An 18,680-nucleotide genomic window follows, 5' to 3' on the forward strand; every position below is an offset into this window, starting at 1 on the left:
AAATAAAGTAGCAACATTGGCTTTTTGTTTGTCTTATAAACTGGCTCTGAGTGACCAGCGGTGGATACAGAGAATGGAGTGTAGTTTAGTTGGGGTTGAGGGTTTAAAATCACTTTCCCAAAATCACACAGTTGTTAAGCTGGAAGGGCAAAGATTCAAACCAAGAGTCTATGAGTTCCAGCACCCATGCTCTCAGGCCCTGCAGTCTGGAGGTCTCTGTAGAGACTCTGCTTAGGGAACTAATAATCGGAGTCAACCTTGGGAAATGCTACTCGGCCCCTTCTTGGAGATTCACAATGTACCCAAGGCTATGAAAGGCCCACAGAAATCCTACCCAGACAAAACCTGTTAAATGAGGCTTAACCCAAAGCTTCTCAGCAATTCCATTTTAAAGATTCATCTCACATTCACATCAGTGAATGCATCTGTAAGGAGGTCTGTCTCAGCACTGGCCATAAAAACAGAAAACCCTAAATGTCCAATGACAAGAGAATTAATGAGAGCACACGCCTAAGGTGGAATGCTTTTATAAGCCATTAAACATGTACATTAGATCTGCATTTACTGACATGAGAGGAGGCCCAGGACAAATTTCGAGTGAAAACAGCAGCATGACCCCATTTAGGTGAAACGATCTCTCTACAAATATGCACGTGTGGGTACAATGAAAGAGAGAGAGGAAAGAACATTTAAAAATAGTAATAATGATGGTGCCTTGGTGGTAAGATTTCAAGGGTTTACTGCCTTCTTACACACTGTCCGAAATGTCTGCAAAGAGCTTGGATAAAATGTAAGAAATGATTTGCAAGGCAAATAGCCAGAAGGGACTGGTCCCTTTCTTGAAACATATAAATCCTTACCCAAAGCATCAGTCACATGGCACTGTGGGCTCTTGGTAGAAATCTTGGGGTGATTATGCTAGACAGTTTCAGAGGATCGTAGTTAGGACAGGTACGTCTGCTCCAGCACCCTTGAAAGCACTGGGGAAGCTAAGGTCTCAGGTGGTTGAAGGGACTGTCCCCAGGCCCTGGGATTCCCCTCACTCTAAGGATGAGGCACCCAGGCTGACCCTGCCGGGACCCCAGGACACAGCTGTGCTCGTGGCTCATATACCCGCTTCTGGCAGGACTGGCGGATGTCCTCCATCTCCTCCTCCGTGTCCTCTCGGTCCTTCTGGTGCATCTGCTTCATCCGCTCAATCTCCAGCTCAAACCGCTGGCGGAGCTGGGGGCAGCAAGGACAGCGCGTAAGGGTGACCCACACCATCCATGTCGTTCTTAGCATTTCAGCTGCATTTTTCATTTTGGGACTGCATGGATGAGAGTCAAGTTACCCCCCCCACCCCGCCCCAGGCACCCAGGGAGGTCAGAAATGGTAGATAAATAGCCCAAATGCTGCCTCTATCCCTTCTGTGGTCATAACGTCACTAATCAATCACACTCTTTGCCACTGCGTTTAGATATCATTTTGGAATCCTTCTCAACACTCTCAGGATGAAACAGATTTGTCATCCCTGGAGCAGGCATCAGGGAAGTTCTTCTAGATGGGCAGATAGGTGGGTGAATTGATGGTAGAATAAAAGTTTACTTATGAAGACAGGAAACCCTGGAGAGGGAGATGACTTGCCCAAGATGCTACCTTGACAATTCACTTTGCCTCTGATTAGTTACCTTGCTCTGTGGAAAACAGCCTTCTTAAGATACATTTGTGATAGTTAGATGAGATGACATATAAAGTGCAATGCCTGGCACAAAAAGATTACGTTTTCTTTCCCCATTATTTTGAAAACAGAGTAAGGATTGGCCCCTCCCTTCCCGGAAGCCTGACATAACCAAGAACTGTGTTCCCATTAAGGAGATGAGCCTTTTCAGTGAGAGCCTCCACCACCTGCTCAGGGCAGGAAAAGAGCTGCGTGTGATGTTTAAGCTGTGCCATCTTACATAAAAGGCTCTAGAACTGGAGGCAGAAGTCACGGGACCCAATTCTAGTTCAAGAGTTTACTTTCTTGATTTTCATAATTCAGAGACTGATCCAAGCTCTTGCTTGTCAAGTTTTGTGGCATATTAGAATCACCTGATGCCTTTTTTAAAAAAAATGTCAATTCCAGGGCTTCACTCTAGACCTACTGGGTCAGAATCTCCAGGATACGGGCCTCAGGAACCTATACTGTTAAGCTTTCATTGATCTATCCTCTTCGATGCTGTTGGTCATGGAGCAGCATGTAGAAACTACAACGTCCTGACCATTTGCTACTCTACCCTGGCACCTCACAGCAAGCTTTCATGAGGCTACAATTGCTGCCTCTCTAACATGGACATGCAGTCGAAAAAAGACAACTGTGGTCTTTCCCAACGTTGATATTCTCTACTACATAGGACTGTGGCGAAGAGGAAGAAGAACGGTGTGCATCAGAGCCCCTATTGTAGTTCCCGGCAGAAAGCAGGCTCACTTTAAATGCCAACTTCCTTCCCTGCCTTCTTTAAAATGACAGAGGTTATGGGAAGGTAATCCAAAATGAGGAGCATTTAAAGCAAGTAAACGTAGTATTTCTTTTTTATTTTTTCCCTAGCCTCTTGGACACTCCTGACATCTGCAATATCATTTATGTCAAGCTTATATGAGTTAACATAAAACTTCCTGGAAAAAGTGCTATGTTCTAATCAATAAATATCTCCTGGATGTCTACAATAGCCCAGTGCAGTGTGAGGTGATGGGTGAAGCTGAAGATGGATGAAAGGGTTGAGTCAGCTTCGCCTCCTGTGTAAGCTGACGGGGGGTACTGGGAAGCTACATTCAGCCTCGGTCCCTGAGGTCACCGTAGCACATTTCTGCTTCCAAGCACCGAGTGGTCCCCTGGTGGCATTTTCAAGAGGTAACGCAACTTTCCAAAGTGCTCACTCTACTCTTGACTCTGGGTTTCTTTGTGACGCTGCTCCACCCTCTACGTCCCAGAACAACCTGCACAGATATCCCACCTCCTTCACGAACCTTCACAGATTCACAGCTGGGGTTGGGGGGAGGCTAGGGGGTTGACAAGGCTCCGACTTCATTGTACAGATGAGGAGACTAAAATCTAGAGAAAACGGGGGGCTCGCCTAACATCACACAGACCCCATCTGCATGGGATCATCTTGCAGTTCCATAAATGCCACGTGACCCCCCTGCCTCCAGGCCTTTGCAGTGGCTGTTCCCCCTGCCTGGAACTCTCCTCGTCAGCCAACTCAGACTCATCCTTCAGCTTTCAGCTTCAGTAAATATCACTTCCTCCAGGAAGTCTTCCCTGACTGTTCCAAACCTGCTCCCCAAACCAGATTCTGCAAGTTAAACCTCCCCGTAACACGCAGCATAACTACAACCTTCAGCAGAGCGGAGACCACGTGCGTCTTGCTTACAGCTGCGTCCCCAGCGTCCACCCCGTGCCTGGCACACAGTAGGTGCTTAATAAATATGGGTTTGACTGAGTAAAGATGCTGTTTTCTGAACCACTCCAGACTGTCCCTCCACGCCTGCCACATCCATGTCTCAATGCTCAGCAGACTCCATCCCCATGGAGGGGGGATAAGTGAGAAGCAAGGGCCAGCACCCCAGCCTCCCCCCAACCGCCCCCACTCCCTCACACCACTTCACCAGAGCAGCTCAGTTTATTTGCTTTTATGTATTCATGCTGCCTGGTCAGATGTTCTTGAAAAAGGAGTTCCAACCTTAAAACCATTTCAACATAATTACCCCTTATGAAATCCCACATGAGAAATTTTTTTAGAACTAAGCATCAAGAAAAGCCTTGCTTCCCCTTGAAAGCCTAGCTTGTTTTTATCTTGGGGATGATAAAAAAAAGCATGTAACTCACATTTCCTTTTTCTCTCTGGCCACCAGGAATTTTAGAGCTAAACCTATTAAGTGTGTAAGATCGTATGTTTTGCGTGTCTGCTTATTAATTCACCACCCCACCGTTCCTTAGCACCGGTTGTAATTTGTATTTTTCTGGTTTGGCTTGTTTTATTTATTTTTCTATTTTATTATGCATACATCTTATAAGCTGCCTCGAATTCTTTGGGGAATGAGTTGGGCATATAAACAAACAAGCAGACAAAATATTCCTCAGGTGCTTCATTGAGGGGGCTGGTACAAGAGTATTGGATTCCTGCCTTATTCTCCTCAGTTATTTTGCATTTTCCAAAGATCGGGGTTCCCATCTCCCTGGAGGCTGTGCACAGCACAGGTAGCCGAGGCGCTGTGGAGTCAGATGGCGCAGGCTCCAAATCCCGTCCCTGAGCCTCAGTTTCCACATCCGTAAAGTGGGGATAATACTAATACCTCAGCATATAAATTTCTTGTGGAGATTGATGAGGTGAGATGTGAGGAGAGCTTAGGGCTGAGTCTGGTACACAGACAGCGCTCAATAAACACCAGATATTGGGTCAACAGTTATTTAATGAGTACCAGCTATGCACCGGCCTCATTCCCGGCTCTGGAGATGCCCTGATAAGCAAAATCAACCAAAACATCCTCCTGTTTCCCTGAAACTTATATCCTAATGGGGGAGAGAAGCATTGAGCACACTTTTTAAAGCACTATGGCATATGATGGCAGGTGCTTTGAAGGAGAACCAAATGGCTAAGGAGCGGCGTGGAGGTGGGGTTGTTTGCAAGAAGGAGACCAGGGCAAGCTTCTCGGAGGAGCTGACACTGACGCTTGCAGGATGGTAGGAGGGGGCTACATCATGAAAGGTCTGAACGTCAGACCTAGGGGGTTGAGGTGCTCTGGGGTACTAGGGAGCCACAGAAGGATGACGAGCAGCTGAGTGAGGCGCCTATGTCGTATTTTGACAACAGCCTTCTGCACTGGAGTCAGCGTGGGGCAGGGCATCGCCCTGGACAGGACCTTCCTACCTGCTCCAGCTGCTTGATGGTGTTTTCCTGCTGGGTGTGGATTTTCTCTTGCTCGAGGGCGCTGGATTCCAGCTTCCAGAGCCTCTCCTTCAAGCCCGCAATGCAATTCTCCGCCAGAGAGGGTGACCCCAGCAGCTCCTGCTTCTGGGCCTGCAGCAGCTCCACCTCCTGCTTCAGCTGCAAGGTTTCTTGCTCCTTTCCCTACAGAGACAAGGTGGGCAGAGATCCGAAGTCACGTGACCATACTCCTGCTCCCCCTGGGACACCTCTACAACCTGCGGGAGGGCGCTTTCCACTGTTCAGTGCACGTCATCTCCACTGCCATCTCCACCTGGATCTCGCGGCCCCCCGTCGCGCCCCCTGTGGGACACCAAGGGCCCCTCCCTGGGACAGCTCAGACAGGCTGGGGTGGGGATTTTGTGGGAAGCAACGCCCTTGCCCCTAGAGCTAGACCTCAAAGCACAAACAGGAGGTGTTTGCCCTATTTGAAAGCTGTGTACCTGCCAAGGGTGGGCCTGAGATGTTGGAGCAGGGAAGCCAAGTGGCCAGGCATGACTCTTCCAGGTTAGAAAGTCAGCTCCAGGGTGAAAGAAGTTTGGGCTACATCATGAAGGAGCTGCCCGCCAGGCTAAGAGGTGCAGAGGTTCTCCCAGAGTAATAGGGAGCCACAGCAGGCCTTGAGGAGCAGCTGAGGGAGGTGCCTGTGTCACATTTTAATCAAACCCCTCTGCACTGGCACCTGCAGGGGACAGGGCACTGCCCCTAGCTGGGTCTATAGCTAACTCATCCTGAGCAAGCCTCTCCCCGCTCCCAGGTGGGCAGCTCGGAAGTCAGGCAGGTGACTGGAGCGAGATCCTGAGGGACGTGGAGCTAGGGAGGCCTGCTCATCCATCACCTGCCACCCACGGTTTGCTGAGTCAGGCGCGCTGGGCTCCGTGACGCTGCCGGCACTGGCCGACCAGGACGGCCACACGCAGAGCTCTCGCCCCGCACCATCGGCAGCAGGCGCGCGAGGGAGGGGTTTCCTGAGACCCCGCAACCAAGAGCCAGGGGGCGCTGTGCCCCCGCCCCTCACCTTCAGCTGCTGCTGAAGCTTGCCCAGCTCGCACCGGACGCTGTTGTTCTCCTGGGCCGCTTTCTCTCGGAGGCCCTTCTCAAACACGGACTCTCCCAGGGCCTGGGCCAGCTGCGTGTCAAACCTGTCAGAGCAGAACGCGGGTCACGGCCCCGAGGCGGGTGTGCCTGGGCCGGGGACGGGGGAGGGAAGGTGGGTGCTGGAGAGAGGCAGTTAGCTTGCTGAGAACCGCTAGGGAGAGAAGGAGAATTAAATGATGGAGGGTTTGTGGATGTGGGGTAGGAATCCTGAACACCAGAGGGCAACGCTGAGGGTTTATAGTTTCCACAAAAATACCGGACACTTATTTAAAATGTGACAAAAACATATACACAAAAATAAAAATAGAATAAAACTATACAAATAGAGAATAAGAACAAAAAACATATAGATATATAGAAAAAACTAACCTATCAGGTTTGCTGACATACGCCAAGGACCTTTAATTCTACAAGGCCCGGGTTTGGCATCTAATACCATTGATTGGCACACGAATGTATTTATCAGCACAAACAAGGGATATTCAACATTCATACTGTGCATGATACCGTGGGGCTCATGCACTCATTAGCCATATTACAGCACGGTTATTACTGATAGAATGCTGGACAGTTATACATTCCATCTTGTCTTCATTTGGTTCCTAAGCAGAAAACACAGAGACTGGACAGTCCTAGGGGGGCCGCTGGGGAATCAGGAAGTACCTACTTTGCAGCGCACCTGCCCCTCCACGATGGTGACCGCTAGGTGGGAAGCGCTTCCTGGACTGGACATCATTCCACTCGTCAGCCTCTGTCCCTATCACAGGCGAGGAAACTGCAAGAGGCTCTGATAAGCCTCAATAAGATGTGACTTTGGTCACTTGCCCTCAGCCTACACAGAAAGGCCACGTGCTCCAGGGAACTGGGTGTGGCCAGAATGGCTGAACTGGGCATGGGGTTTTGGCCTTGGTGAGAAGAAGGTCTCCCTTGTTACAAGATTATCCAATGTCCCTTAACGCTAGATGGTCATTCAAAGCCTCAAGACTCCTGTAAGAGCCAACTACAGGTCATATGAGGGGGGCCTACTGTTGGAAGGGCCCAGAGGCTTTCTGATTGGCTGTTGGTGACATCATTCAAGAGGCACTATTGGCTGCCTCTGAAATGGCCACACTGTGATGATGATAATGGTCCAGCAGTCCCAAAGTGCCAGGCTCTGAGCTGGGATCCATGGGGTCCTTATAACAATTCAGTAAGAAACACATTATAATCATTTCATACAAGAGAAAACTGAAGTTCAGAGAGGTGAGTGATTCAGCCAAAATCCCAAAGTGGGTTTGAGCCAGCTTCTCTGCTGATTTAGCTGGTCCCCCATCTACCTGTTCATGCCCTGGAACAGGGAAGGAAATACACTGGGGGCCAGACAGTGATGGATGTTTTAAAGGAGTCCTTACTGGGCCACCTGATGCCAAAGAATGCCTCCAACAGACCCTAACTTTTGGAACACACTGACCGACGAACTGCCTGAGGCCAGAGGGACTCACACCCTTCACCCCACTAGGAGCAGGCTAGGGGTCCAACCTCCCGTGGCTCCAGCACAGGCCTTTTCCCTGTGGAAGCAGCTGGGAGCTCCATCAGCCCTCGGAACTGAGCTTTGTGACCCATGAGTAACCATGGCAACAAGAAGCCAACCTCAAATGGAGCCATTCTGGGCCACTCTGAACTTAGAAGCCAAGGTGGGGCAGGGAACTCTATCAGCATGGAGACATCACTCCCTCCAGAGCCCAGCAAACTAAGGAGGCAGCTGCATCTACACTTCGATTAAGCTTAAAGAGGTGTGAGAGAGTAACACTAACTTCTAGATCTCTCCCTCACTACAGGCATTCTGCCTGAATTTCCACCGTTAGACAGAGACTTCTACTCCCTTATGGGCTCCCTGCTAAAATGCTAGCCCACCTAGAGAGGTAATGGCTGCTATTTGCAATGAGCATCAAAACATAAATTAACTTCTGCTAAGATATGGTAACGGAGTACAGAGCATGACAGGGCAGGTAAGTCTTAAGAAGAAGAAATGTAAGTATGATGAAATGGTGACTTTCCCGGTGGCCATCATGGGGAGGTTCTTGAGGACCTGGAATGAAGGATTCTGTCCAAGGGGGTCGATCACAGGGAAGACCAGAGAGATGGAATTTTCTGGCTGCATAAACTCCAAGGGCAGAACCCTGGCCCTGCCACCCATCAGAAATCTGAAACCCCCTCATAAGGCCTCTCAGAAGTAGAACCCACAGATAAGGGCCAGAATTGTCACAGCTGGCAGAAACCTGAGGGGTGATGGAGTCTCACTTCTCAATTTACAGATGGGGGTCTGTCAGAGCCACTCTTCAGCACCAGGTGGCCTGCTTAAGTCCGAGGACAGCTCTGAAACATCAGTCACTGTCTGGCCCAGACAGGTAGTGTCACTTGACAAGGTCACCCAGGAAATGACCACGGTGGGACTAAGCCATTCTCCCCACTGCAAGGACAAGGTTTAGCCAGAGCATCCATGGGCAGGTGGAAAAGGAAACAGAGTCAGTTATCAGCAAGAAGAGAATAAACTTCTCTCATCTTGGGGGGGCACTAATAACACCCCAAAGAGCTTCTTTTTTCCCCCCCCAAATGAAGGAGCCAGCTCAGGAAAGCTCAAAGGTGAATGAGAGAAACAATATTTAATGCAGACCGAGTTCAAAGCCTGTGCCAGTCCCAGGGAAATATAACTCAGCTTGCTACCTAGTGGAAATAGGCAACCTCGGCAAAACCACATCCTGGCACACATAGCAAGGTTTTTCTGTATTTTTATCCTGGATCTTCTCAAAGAGGCTGTATTTCATCTATTTGCCTCCTAGGAAGTTTCCATTAGGGCTTATCTGGCTCAGAACAAGACCCCTGCACACCTTTACCCTCACCAGGTGAGCTGAAGAACTTTGGACACAGCCAAGAAGTCCAAGGATGAAGCTGAGGTTGCATGTAAGGAGGCCTGTGAGTGTAAACTTGGGCTCCTGGTCTAGGCTCCACCCACGGAAACCTGTGGCAGCACCGCTGGAAAGCAAGCACGGGAACCAGTGTGCAGATTCAAGACTGGCATCTTGTTTGTGCACAAAGCCCAGTCCCTGCCAGAACTGCTCACGTGAGCTGAGAGTCTAAACTTCAAATGAAAAGGGCACTGACTCAAGTTTTTGGCCTCCCCACCATTTTCAACAGTGAGAATAGGAACCAGACTCTAGTCCTGCGGGATCTACCAACTGTTATCATCTAGTCTTCACCACAAGGGAGGCGCTCCACCTAAGGAGAAGAATCAGGCTGAGAAGGGTTGAATGACTTATCCAAGGTCACACAACTAGCAAGAGGCCCAGCTGGGACTTGAACCAGAACTTGCACCCCTAACCACCAGGCAAGGCTGTCTTTGCCCTCCACAATGAACTCTACACTTGATAAGTGGGGATGCGGAGGCCCAGAGGGGCCAGGAAAGTTCCCCAAGCTCACATGGTCAGTTGGTAATAGAGCTGAGACTGGGTAACAGAAAAGAATTATTTCTTGCTAGATTCTTGGGAGAACCATATAGGAATGTGTGAGGGGAGAGAGAGGAAAATTAGAGCAGAACAAGGATGATAGGCTCCATGGATGAAGAGCCCTGACTGAAGTGGAGGGGTGTGGAAGAATCCGGAGACCCCAGAAGACCCCAGCACCCAGGTGATGATGTGGAACTCGACTCACTTCTTCTGCTTCTTCTCTAGCTCGTGGTTTCGGCTCTGCTGGTTCTCCAGCAGGAAGTGGGTGTCCTGCAGGTCGGAGGTCAGATGGTGGCACTTCCTCTTCAGCTGCTGGGCCATCCTCCTGGCCCCCTCGTAAGCACTCTGCAGCTCCCCAAGCTGCGGGAGGAGTAGAACAAATCAGCCATCTCTGTCAGCGCTGAACTGCCCCTACTTTATAGGTGAAGTAGCTGCTGTTTCCAGTGTGAGTGTAATGGGAAGAGAATAGGAACAGGAGCTGGAATGACCCCGTCCTGACCACTTTTCACCTGTGTCACTGTGAGGAAGCTACTTCTCTGAGCTTCAGTTTGCTCAGGGATAAAACGGGGGGCGGGGGTGTCTATCATTCTCTTAGGGTTTTTAATTTTCCTCAATAATCCTCCTGCCAGTGTGCCCACAGATTCTTTACATGCCCTGCCTCAACTCGACAGCCCCTTAAGGACTATGCATAATTGATAACCCCATCAGTGGGCATAATCTGGGGAGACGCATGCGGATCAGCCATGAAGCAGCCAAAATGGCACATGGAGAAAATCTGACCAGGAAACCCCTGAGACAGGCTCTAAAGGTCAGGGCGGTAAGTGGCACTTGAGATGGGCTGACTTCCACGGGGACACGCGCTGCTGGAAGCAAACAGAAAAGCCACGGCACTTGCATCTTCCTCCAGGAAACACCCTCCCAAATGTCCTAGTTTAGATCTGGGAGAGACGGCAACTCAGCACACTCGCTTTGAAGAAATGGCCTCATTAAAGAATTGCTTTAAATAAGCAAAACGCTGAGTTAATGAAGCCTGTAATTCTAAATTCAGTATTTGAAGGCAAATGGGATGTTTTCATATATTCTGCTGCTCAGAAAATGGTTGCACTTCTATTACTTTTTAATGTAGCATGAGTATCCCTCCTTCCTTGGGGAGGCTGACCCGACTTTATAATTTGTTATAAAAAGAACTGGGCTGTTCCCCTGTGGCTGTCCCTCACTGGTTATCTATGTCTTCTGAGTATCATGATACAATGTCCAGCTTGGAAGTGACCCCTAAAACCATCTCCAGAGAGCCTCACTTCCACTGTTTATAAAATCCCGTGTGATCTCATCGTGGCCCACCTCTGCAAGTTGATTCCATGATACTTTGCTCTCACAATGAGGAGATATATATACATACATAAAATAGCAGGGCAGGAAATACGACTTCAACTCTTATTGTGCTAACCTCTAATGGGGACACCAAGAAGTAAGCAGATACTCACAACACGGCATGATGAGGCTTACATCGGGGAAATAATTCAGGGGCACCCAACCCAATCTGTGTCAGGGAAGACTTTCTGGAGGGAAGGACATTTAAGCTGAGATCTTAAGGTTAGTTGGAGATATCTAGGTAGGGAAAGAAAGTGTTCTAGGAAAAGGAAACAGCATATGCAAAGGCCCAGAGGTGAGAAAGAATAAGGCTTTTTGGAAGGAGGGGGAAAAAAAAGGGAATGGAACAGAATAGAGAGTCCAGAAAAAGACCCAAAGAAATACAGTCAGTCAATCTTTTACAAAGAGGCAAATGCTATACAGTGAAGCAAAGACAACCTTTTCGACAAACGGTGCTGAAACAAGTGGTCATCCACATGCCAAAAAAATGAATCTAGACACAGATTTTACACAAAAATGAACTTAAAATGGATCACAGACGTAAATGTAAAATGCAAAACTATAAAGCTCCTGGAAGATAACACAGGAGAAAACCTTGATGACCTTGGATTTGGCAAATGACTTTTTAGATATGACACCAAAGGCACAACCCATGAAAGAAAGAATTTATAAGCTGGACTTTATTAAAACTAAAAATTTCTGCTCTGCAAAAGACATTATCAAGAGAATGGAAAACCACTGACAGGAAGAAAATATTTGCAAAAGACATATCTGATAAAGAACTTACCCAAAATATACAAGGAACTCTTAAAATCCAATGATTACAAAACAAACAACTCAAATAAAAAACAGGCCAAAGACCTTAACAGACACTTCACCAAAGAAGGTTACTGATGGCAAATAAGAATATGAAAATATGTTCCACACCTTAAGTCATCAGGGAAATTAAAACAAGATACTACTACACACCTATTAAAATGACTAGAATACAGAACACTTACAACACCAAATGCTGACAAGGATGTGGAGCAACAGGAACTCTTAACACATTGCTGATGGGAATGCAAAATGGTACAGCCACTTTGGAAGACAGTGTGATGGTTTCTTACAAAACTCAACATACTCTTACCATATGATCCAGAAACCATGTACTTTGGTATTCACCCAAAGGCACTGAAAGCTTACATCCACATAAACACCTGCACATGGATATTTACTGACCAAACATGGAAGCAACTGAGATGTCCTTCAGCAGGTGAATTGATAAATGAACTGTGATACATCCAGATGATGGAATATTATTCAGAGCTAAAGAGAAATGAGTTATCAAGCTATAAATGAAAAGATGTGGAGGAACCTCAAATGCATATTCATAAGTGAAAGAAGCCAATCTCAAAAGACTACATATGGTATGATTCCAACTATATGACATTCTGGAAAAGGCGAAGCTATGGGGACAGTAAAAACATCCGTGCTTGCCAGAGGCTGGGGGTGAGGCTAAACTGATGGAGCACAGAGGATTTTTAGGGCAGTGAATCTATATGTATGAAACTATAATATGGATACATGTCATTATACATTTGTCCAAACCCATAGAATACATGACAGTAGGGTAAACCCTAATGTAAACTACAGCAAACTACAGTCTTTAGTGATGGGTCAATGAATGTTCATTGATTGTAACAAATGTCCCACTCTGGTGGACGATGTTGATAATGGGGGAGGCTATGCAAGTGTAGGGATAGGGGGTACATGGGAAACCTCTGTACCTTCCTCTCAATTTTCCTGTGAGCCTTAAACAACTGAGCTGGTCGGACTCAGTGGTGTGCTGGAGCTGTCTCATACCAACTTAAAAGGGCTGATTCTGCACATCTCTTCCCAGTTCCACATTCAGTGACATCACAATGGTAGCCTGAAATTGGCCATGGTGGGAACATTTACACCACGGAAATCGGCAACTGGCAAACATTACATATCAGGGTCTGTTTTTAGAGTGACAGTTTATCAGCACACCACAGGTTAAAGTGTAGACTGGGTAGAATGCAGACTAACGGTGGTTGGAGACAATGCAAAACAGAGGCCAAACTACTTTCATCTAGATATGCCAGACAAGGTTACATTATATTTGTAATGCTCAGCTGCACTTTCAAGAAAAAAAGGGAAATTGTAGGATGTCAGAAATGCAGAGGACACAAAACAAGAACACTCATGGTAGATGCTAACACTATGGCAGCCAAGGTGGGGGAGAAGAAGAGCAGCAGAAAGATCCAGAAACATCCCTAATGATAGAGGCTGTGTTCAAATGCCCAGAGGGAGACAGGAGACAAGGCCTTGGGGCCATGGAAGGTGGGAGCTTGGAAGGAAGACCCTTGCACTAAGCCAGGACCCTGAAAGAGCTGCACCTATGTGACAGGGGGCAAGGAAAGCTCCACCCATGGCCTGGAAGGTGGTAAGAATGCTTGCTGCCACTCTGGCTCCCAGTCAGGGAGAAAGGATTCCCGTGAGAAATCAAAACCCCAGGTCTGTGCCTCATGTGGGTTCAAAGCTCAGCCTGACACTTTGGACATGCTGCAAAAATCTGAAATGCAGAATTTATTTAGCATAACCTCGGGGGCTGCTGCAGAAAAAAAAGTGCAAAAGTGCTTCTTCTAAGAGGAACACATCCAAAAACATAAGACTCCATTTAAAATCAATAAAAAGGTTTTTAAAATTTTTTAAATACGATAGACTCAATTAAAAAAAAAAAAAGCTAAAGACACATAAAATCTCACCACAAGAGTCAGAAGGGAAAAAAGGAACATCTACAATGCAGACCACGTGGGGCTGGTGTGTGAGAGGCGCCTGCGGAAGGTGAACTCACAATCAAAATTTACAGAACACACAGGCAAACAATTCCCAGTGATAGTCAGTCTAACTTGCAATAACAGAACGACCTGAAAGAGATGCTGAAAGATCCCTTGGCTGCTGTGTGATTGAGGGGAGAGGCTGGAAGCAATGAGACCAGTTAGGAGGCTGTTGCTCTGATCTAGACGAGAGATGGAGGTGGCAGGTTAGGCTAGGGGCAATGGGGGCTGATATCATTTGACTATTTTAAGGGCACATTACAATCATTTTACAGATGAGAAACCTGAGACCCAAAAGGTAAAAGTGCTTTCCACAAGGTCAAAGCAGAAAGGGAACTGGAACTCAGGTATCCCGAGCTCACTTTCATGTTCTTTAGTCCACTCGCATGTAGAGAAACTATCACCCATATCCCATAGCGACCTGCATGTGTAATATCAGTGGAGGCGGAGAAGCACGGAACAGGTGATGCCCTCTCTCCCTTCCTGGGTTCAGCCAACACCCTGAAGAGGGAGGTGAGACCCTGCCCAATCGCTGCCACTTTTGCAACCCAGACTATCTCCCCCCGGCCTTACCTTCTGCTCCAGCTCGTTCCTAGACGCCAGCTCCGAGGCCAGCCTCTCCTCGGACTGCTGGAGACGCTTCCTGAGGAACTCGTTCTCCATCTGAGCACAGTCGAAGCGCATCTGCCACTCGTCCGCTGTTTAACAGAGTCAGAGAGGCCAGGACGGGAGGCTCAGTGAACGAGGGGGGTTCTCTCCCACAGTCTTAGCTCTTTGTGCACAATTTCACAGTGTTAATAGAATCCCTGAGGCTCGACCTCAGGCTTCAGATTAGGAAATCCCACTTTAAGTCCAAGCTTTAAAAACCACTTCCTCCAGGCAGCCTGCCCTGACTACCTCCAGGTGTCTAACGTTATTGACCACTCACTATTTTAAGCTTGGTCATTTTACACTGTTCAATTTCTCTACAAGTGTGCAAAGACCTTTTTTTCCCCAAGGAAAGCCCATAATTTTTGAGGGTAGGGGAGCTGTTTTAGTCATTTGCGGGTTTCTCCACACCCTCTAGAAGAGTCCCACACACACAGCCGTTCTCCCCCACATGGTAACGCAAGTTCACCAACTGGAGTCATCCTACTGGCCTACCACACTGGGTGACAAGAGTATAAAATCAGTGACTGTTGGTTGAATTAATTAACAAATAAATCAATGAGCAATAATTCAAGTGCCTATTAAATGAAGAGCAACAGACACACTGGTCGCAAGATGTCTCTATGTGATAGCAAAACAATCCCTTGATTTAGTAAAAATCTAAAAAAAACCATTTGCTGGTGTGATGAAAACTGTTTGGCTGCAGAGAACAGGCTACAGTAAGTTGTGATATCTTTTAACTGAATAATAGAGTAACATCCTTTAAGGTAACGGAGATGTGGAAAACACTGCACAAATAGTTTAAGATACAGAGCCATCCATTTCTCCATCCATCCATCCATCCATCATCCATTGTTCCATCTACCTTCCATCCATCCAAACACTCACTGGGCACACTACTCCATGCCAGGCACAAGGGATCATGAATAAGAAACCATTCCATCTTCTGGAAGTATCTACTTGTGGAGACAAACATGTAAAAATTCAGCTTCAACACAGCATGACCAGTAGTCTCATAAAGGAACTTAAGGAAATCCAGAAGAGGACTCAGACTCATAAGGGCAGCAAACTCTGTTTTGTTCATGATTGTGTCCAAAGGACTTACTACGATGCCCAGCATATCATAAACACTCCATAACTTTCACTGGAGAGGTGGATGGATGGATGTTAGGGTGCACGGAGAGGTGGGTACATGGATGGATGAATGGATGGTAGGACTGAGGTCTTGTAGGAGTTCACCCCAATAGGGATTCTCACATAGAACAGAAGAATGATATAACTGTAAGAAGTCAGAGCCTCTTCAAGTTTCCATCAAGGTGAATAATATCATGGTAGGAAAGGAATCCTATCTCCCCACCAGGTAAAAAGTCTCAAACAGCACAGCCTGCAAAAGGAAGGGGCAGCAGAAAGGATCTCTGAGGCAGCCTGTGTACTCTGTGCTCCAGAGAGGGGTGTGAGGGGGCAACACGAACAGATGAGGAAACTTCTCCATTCTTCAAGGCTGATTTCCACCTCCAGCCTCTCTCCCCATGGGCACCATTCTTCACCAGTACGTATAAGTGAGCCCTTCATTTTCCAAAGTCACATCCTTCCTGGGTTTCTCTGACCTCACCATTCACACTGCAAGTTTCTTGAGAGCAGAGCCCAACTAAAATTCTATAAACCACCCACCGACACACAACAGTCTGGCTCAGCGCTGGACGCATACCGTAAAAGGTTCTCTTTAAATACTTAACCATGTATAGTGGGAAAACATATATTTTTAGTAATTTCTACTCCACCTTGATCCATAGAAGAGGCTGTGATGCCACTGCAGTGGTGTGATTAAAGTGTTTTATTGCTTCTTTCAACTTTCCTGTATTTTTGAAATTTTCTGTAATGAGCATGTATTACTTTCATAATGAAAAACAAAAGATTTGTGGATTCGCTTCCTGGAATAAGCATCCCGAGCTGAAAGCCTGCACAGCTAATGTGCTCATGAGCTAAGCACATTTCCCCCATCGTCCGACTCCCGTATCTTTGCACAGGAAAACAAATGGCCGGGGAGTATCATTCAGACATAAATCACAGTCGGGATGGAACTGGGGCTGATGTTCTTCTGGGGAAATTGTGCCGGTTCTGGGCCAACACGTTCCCCACTCCCTGCGTGGACCCTGCCTTGTTGGGTCTCAGGTATGTGAGAACCTCAGACTCCTGTGGATTAACCTCCCTGGTAAACGCCTGCCCTGGGGGCAGCCAGGAGGAGAGGATAACGAGAGGAGAGCAGGAAGCAAGTGTGCCCTGCCTCTCCTCCACCACCTCCGACCTTGGCTCCTCTGAGTGTCCCTGATGTTTCTAGGGCATTGATTCTCTGGGGGCACTGAAGGAATGGTATCAACGTTTCATAAAGGCTGACAGGCACGCTGGGAATCCTCCTCAGCGGACTCAATTAGACTGGGGAGAGGAGGTGACAAAGATGTCATCCTGCCCATCCAGCCATGAGAGGCGAGTCCCCAGGTTACCGTCTAAGGCGGGCACCACCAGGAACCCCTGGCTCCTCCGAACATACCTCTCATTGGGCAATTCAGGGGTCCTCTCACCCTCTCTCCATTCATTCAGTAACTGCTAAGTGCCTGACATCACTTTTAAATGAGGACAGTAGTCGGTGCTCCACAGGTGGTGAGCAGGGGTAATGATCCTGCTATCAGTAGTATCAGAAATAATGATAAACTAACAGCTATTCAGCATTCTGTACCATGCACGTGGCTAAACGCTTTCCATTAATCATCTATGGCTACATCCATTGGAAAGATGAGAAAACCGAGGCCCGATAATGTCTTTGCCCAAAGCCACCCATCTAATAAGCAATGGAGTCTAGAGTCAAATCGAGTCAAATCCAGAAATGGGATTTTACAGATTTCACTTTTTAACCACTGAGCTGCCTTTCTCAAAAATTATATTAAAAAGACTCATATAAATATAAGGGTGCCCTGCCCATCCATAGAACCACTAATTTTTTTTTTGTTTTGTTTTTTTTGTTTTTGCTGTACGCGGGCCTCTCACTGTTGTGGCCTCTCCCGTTGCGGAGCACAGGCTCCGGATGCGCAGGCTCAGCGGCCATGGCTCACGGGCCCAGCCGCTCCGCAGCATGTGGGATCTTCCCGGACCGAGGCACGAACCCGTGTCCCCTGCATCGGCAGGCGGACTCTCAACCACTGTGCCACCAGGGAAGCCCAGAACCACTATATTTTTAAATCATTCTCTGCATTATTACTAAACAGCACCTGCCACACTGATAATTTATCACTTGGGATATTGTTGGACTATCTGTTTAATGCCTGTGTCTTCCACTGGGCTGAGAAGGCAAGGACTGTTCCTTTCTCTCCGCCAACGTCTCAGCCCCTAATGCAGCGCCTAGAGCATCGTGCGTGCGCAGTACATGTGAATGAGTGGAATAAAAGGACAGCTTTTCCACCAGCGTCTAATCCCATGGGTCCCAGTGGCTCACCTCCTCCAGTGTGACTCCTTTCCAAATCATTCAAGCGAATTTTCTGCTGGGCTTCTTCCAACTGCTTCTCCACTTCTCCCAAATTCTTCTGGACTTGCTCATACTTGCTCTGGAAGAGAGGTCTCAAGGTTTCAAACTGGAGCTAGACAGAGGCCATCTCACCTAAGGTGCCTCCAAACCAGTACTGGCCACCTACCCCCTGCACAGTCTTCACCCAGGACACCTGCAAGGCCAAGACTTAGGAAGACTCAAATGTCCTCCAGGACTCCGAGTGTGGGAGTCGGTAAGCCTGTGCATCCCAGATGTGAGCACGGGGCAGCGGGGGTGGTGGCAGGCCCGCCTCTCCCAGCCACTCTGCTCAGCCGCTCCCACCCCTGGCACTCCCGACCACTCGCCTTTAGCTCCTGAACTTCCCGGGAGGCCCGCAGCCGCTCTGCCCGCTCACTCTCCAGCACGTGGCAGGCCACGTCCCCTTTGAAGCGCTCCTCGGCCAGCTCTGCGGTCAACTCCGCAATCTGGGAGGGGGAGGGGGAGGCAGGGTTACTTGCGGGCGCTGCACACCCTTCCGCCTCCACACACACTCCACAGGACCACCCTTGGACTAATCACTGGGTCTTCTCGCAAGGCAACCCTTCAGCATAAGGTGGCTAAGAGCACGGGTGCTGGAATTTTACTGGTCCAGGTGTGTTAGAATGCCTGGCTCAACACTCTGAACCAGGCAGGACGCCTCTCGGACACTCAGTTCTCTCAGCTTTAGCGGGGGGGGGGGGGGGGGGGGGGGGGGGGGGGGGGGTGTGAGGGGGGG

General features: G+C 48.2%; 1 protein-coding gene across 3 annotated transcripts in view; it reads right to left on the minus strand.

Moving 5' to 3' along the window:
• The window catches only part of MYO18B (myosin XVIIIB), a 212,530-nt gene that overhangs the window by 96,597 nt on the left and 97,253 nt on the right, over positions 1-18,680 (minus strand). For all 3 annotated transcript variants that reach the window (XM_029224307.1, XM_029224312.1, XM_029224320.1), the window contains 7 exons: positions 18,271-18,390; positions 17,876-17,984; positions 14,314-14,438; positions 9,732-9,886; positions 5,965-6,088; positions 4,890-5,090; positions 1,114-1,224 (listed from right to left, as the gene is read on the minus strand). In XM_029224307.1, the coding sequence (XP_029080140.1) occupies positions 1,114-1,224; positions 4,890-5,090; positions 5,965-6,088; positions 9,732-9,886; positions 14,314-14,438; positions 17,876-17,984; positions 18,271-18,390 (945 nt within the window). The remainder of the gene's footprint in view (positions 1-1,113; positions 1,225-4,889; positions 5,091-5,964; positions 6,089-9,731; positions 9,887-14,313; positions 14,439-17,875; positions 17,985-18,270; positions 18,391-18,680) is intronic.

This window comes from Monodon monoceros, unplaced genomic scaffold (assembly GCF_005190385.1).
Source record: "Monodon monoceros isolate NGI ecotype Baffin Bay Population unplaced genomic scaffold, NGI_Narwhal_1 Super_Scaffold_1, whole genome shotgun sequence".
Taxonomy (NCBI): Eukaryota; Metazoa; Chordata; class Mammalia; order Artiodactyla; family Monodontidae; genus Monodon; species Monodon monoceros.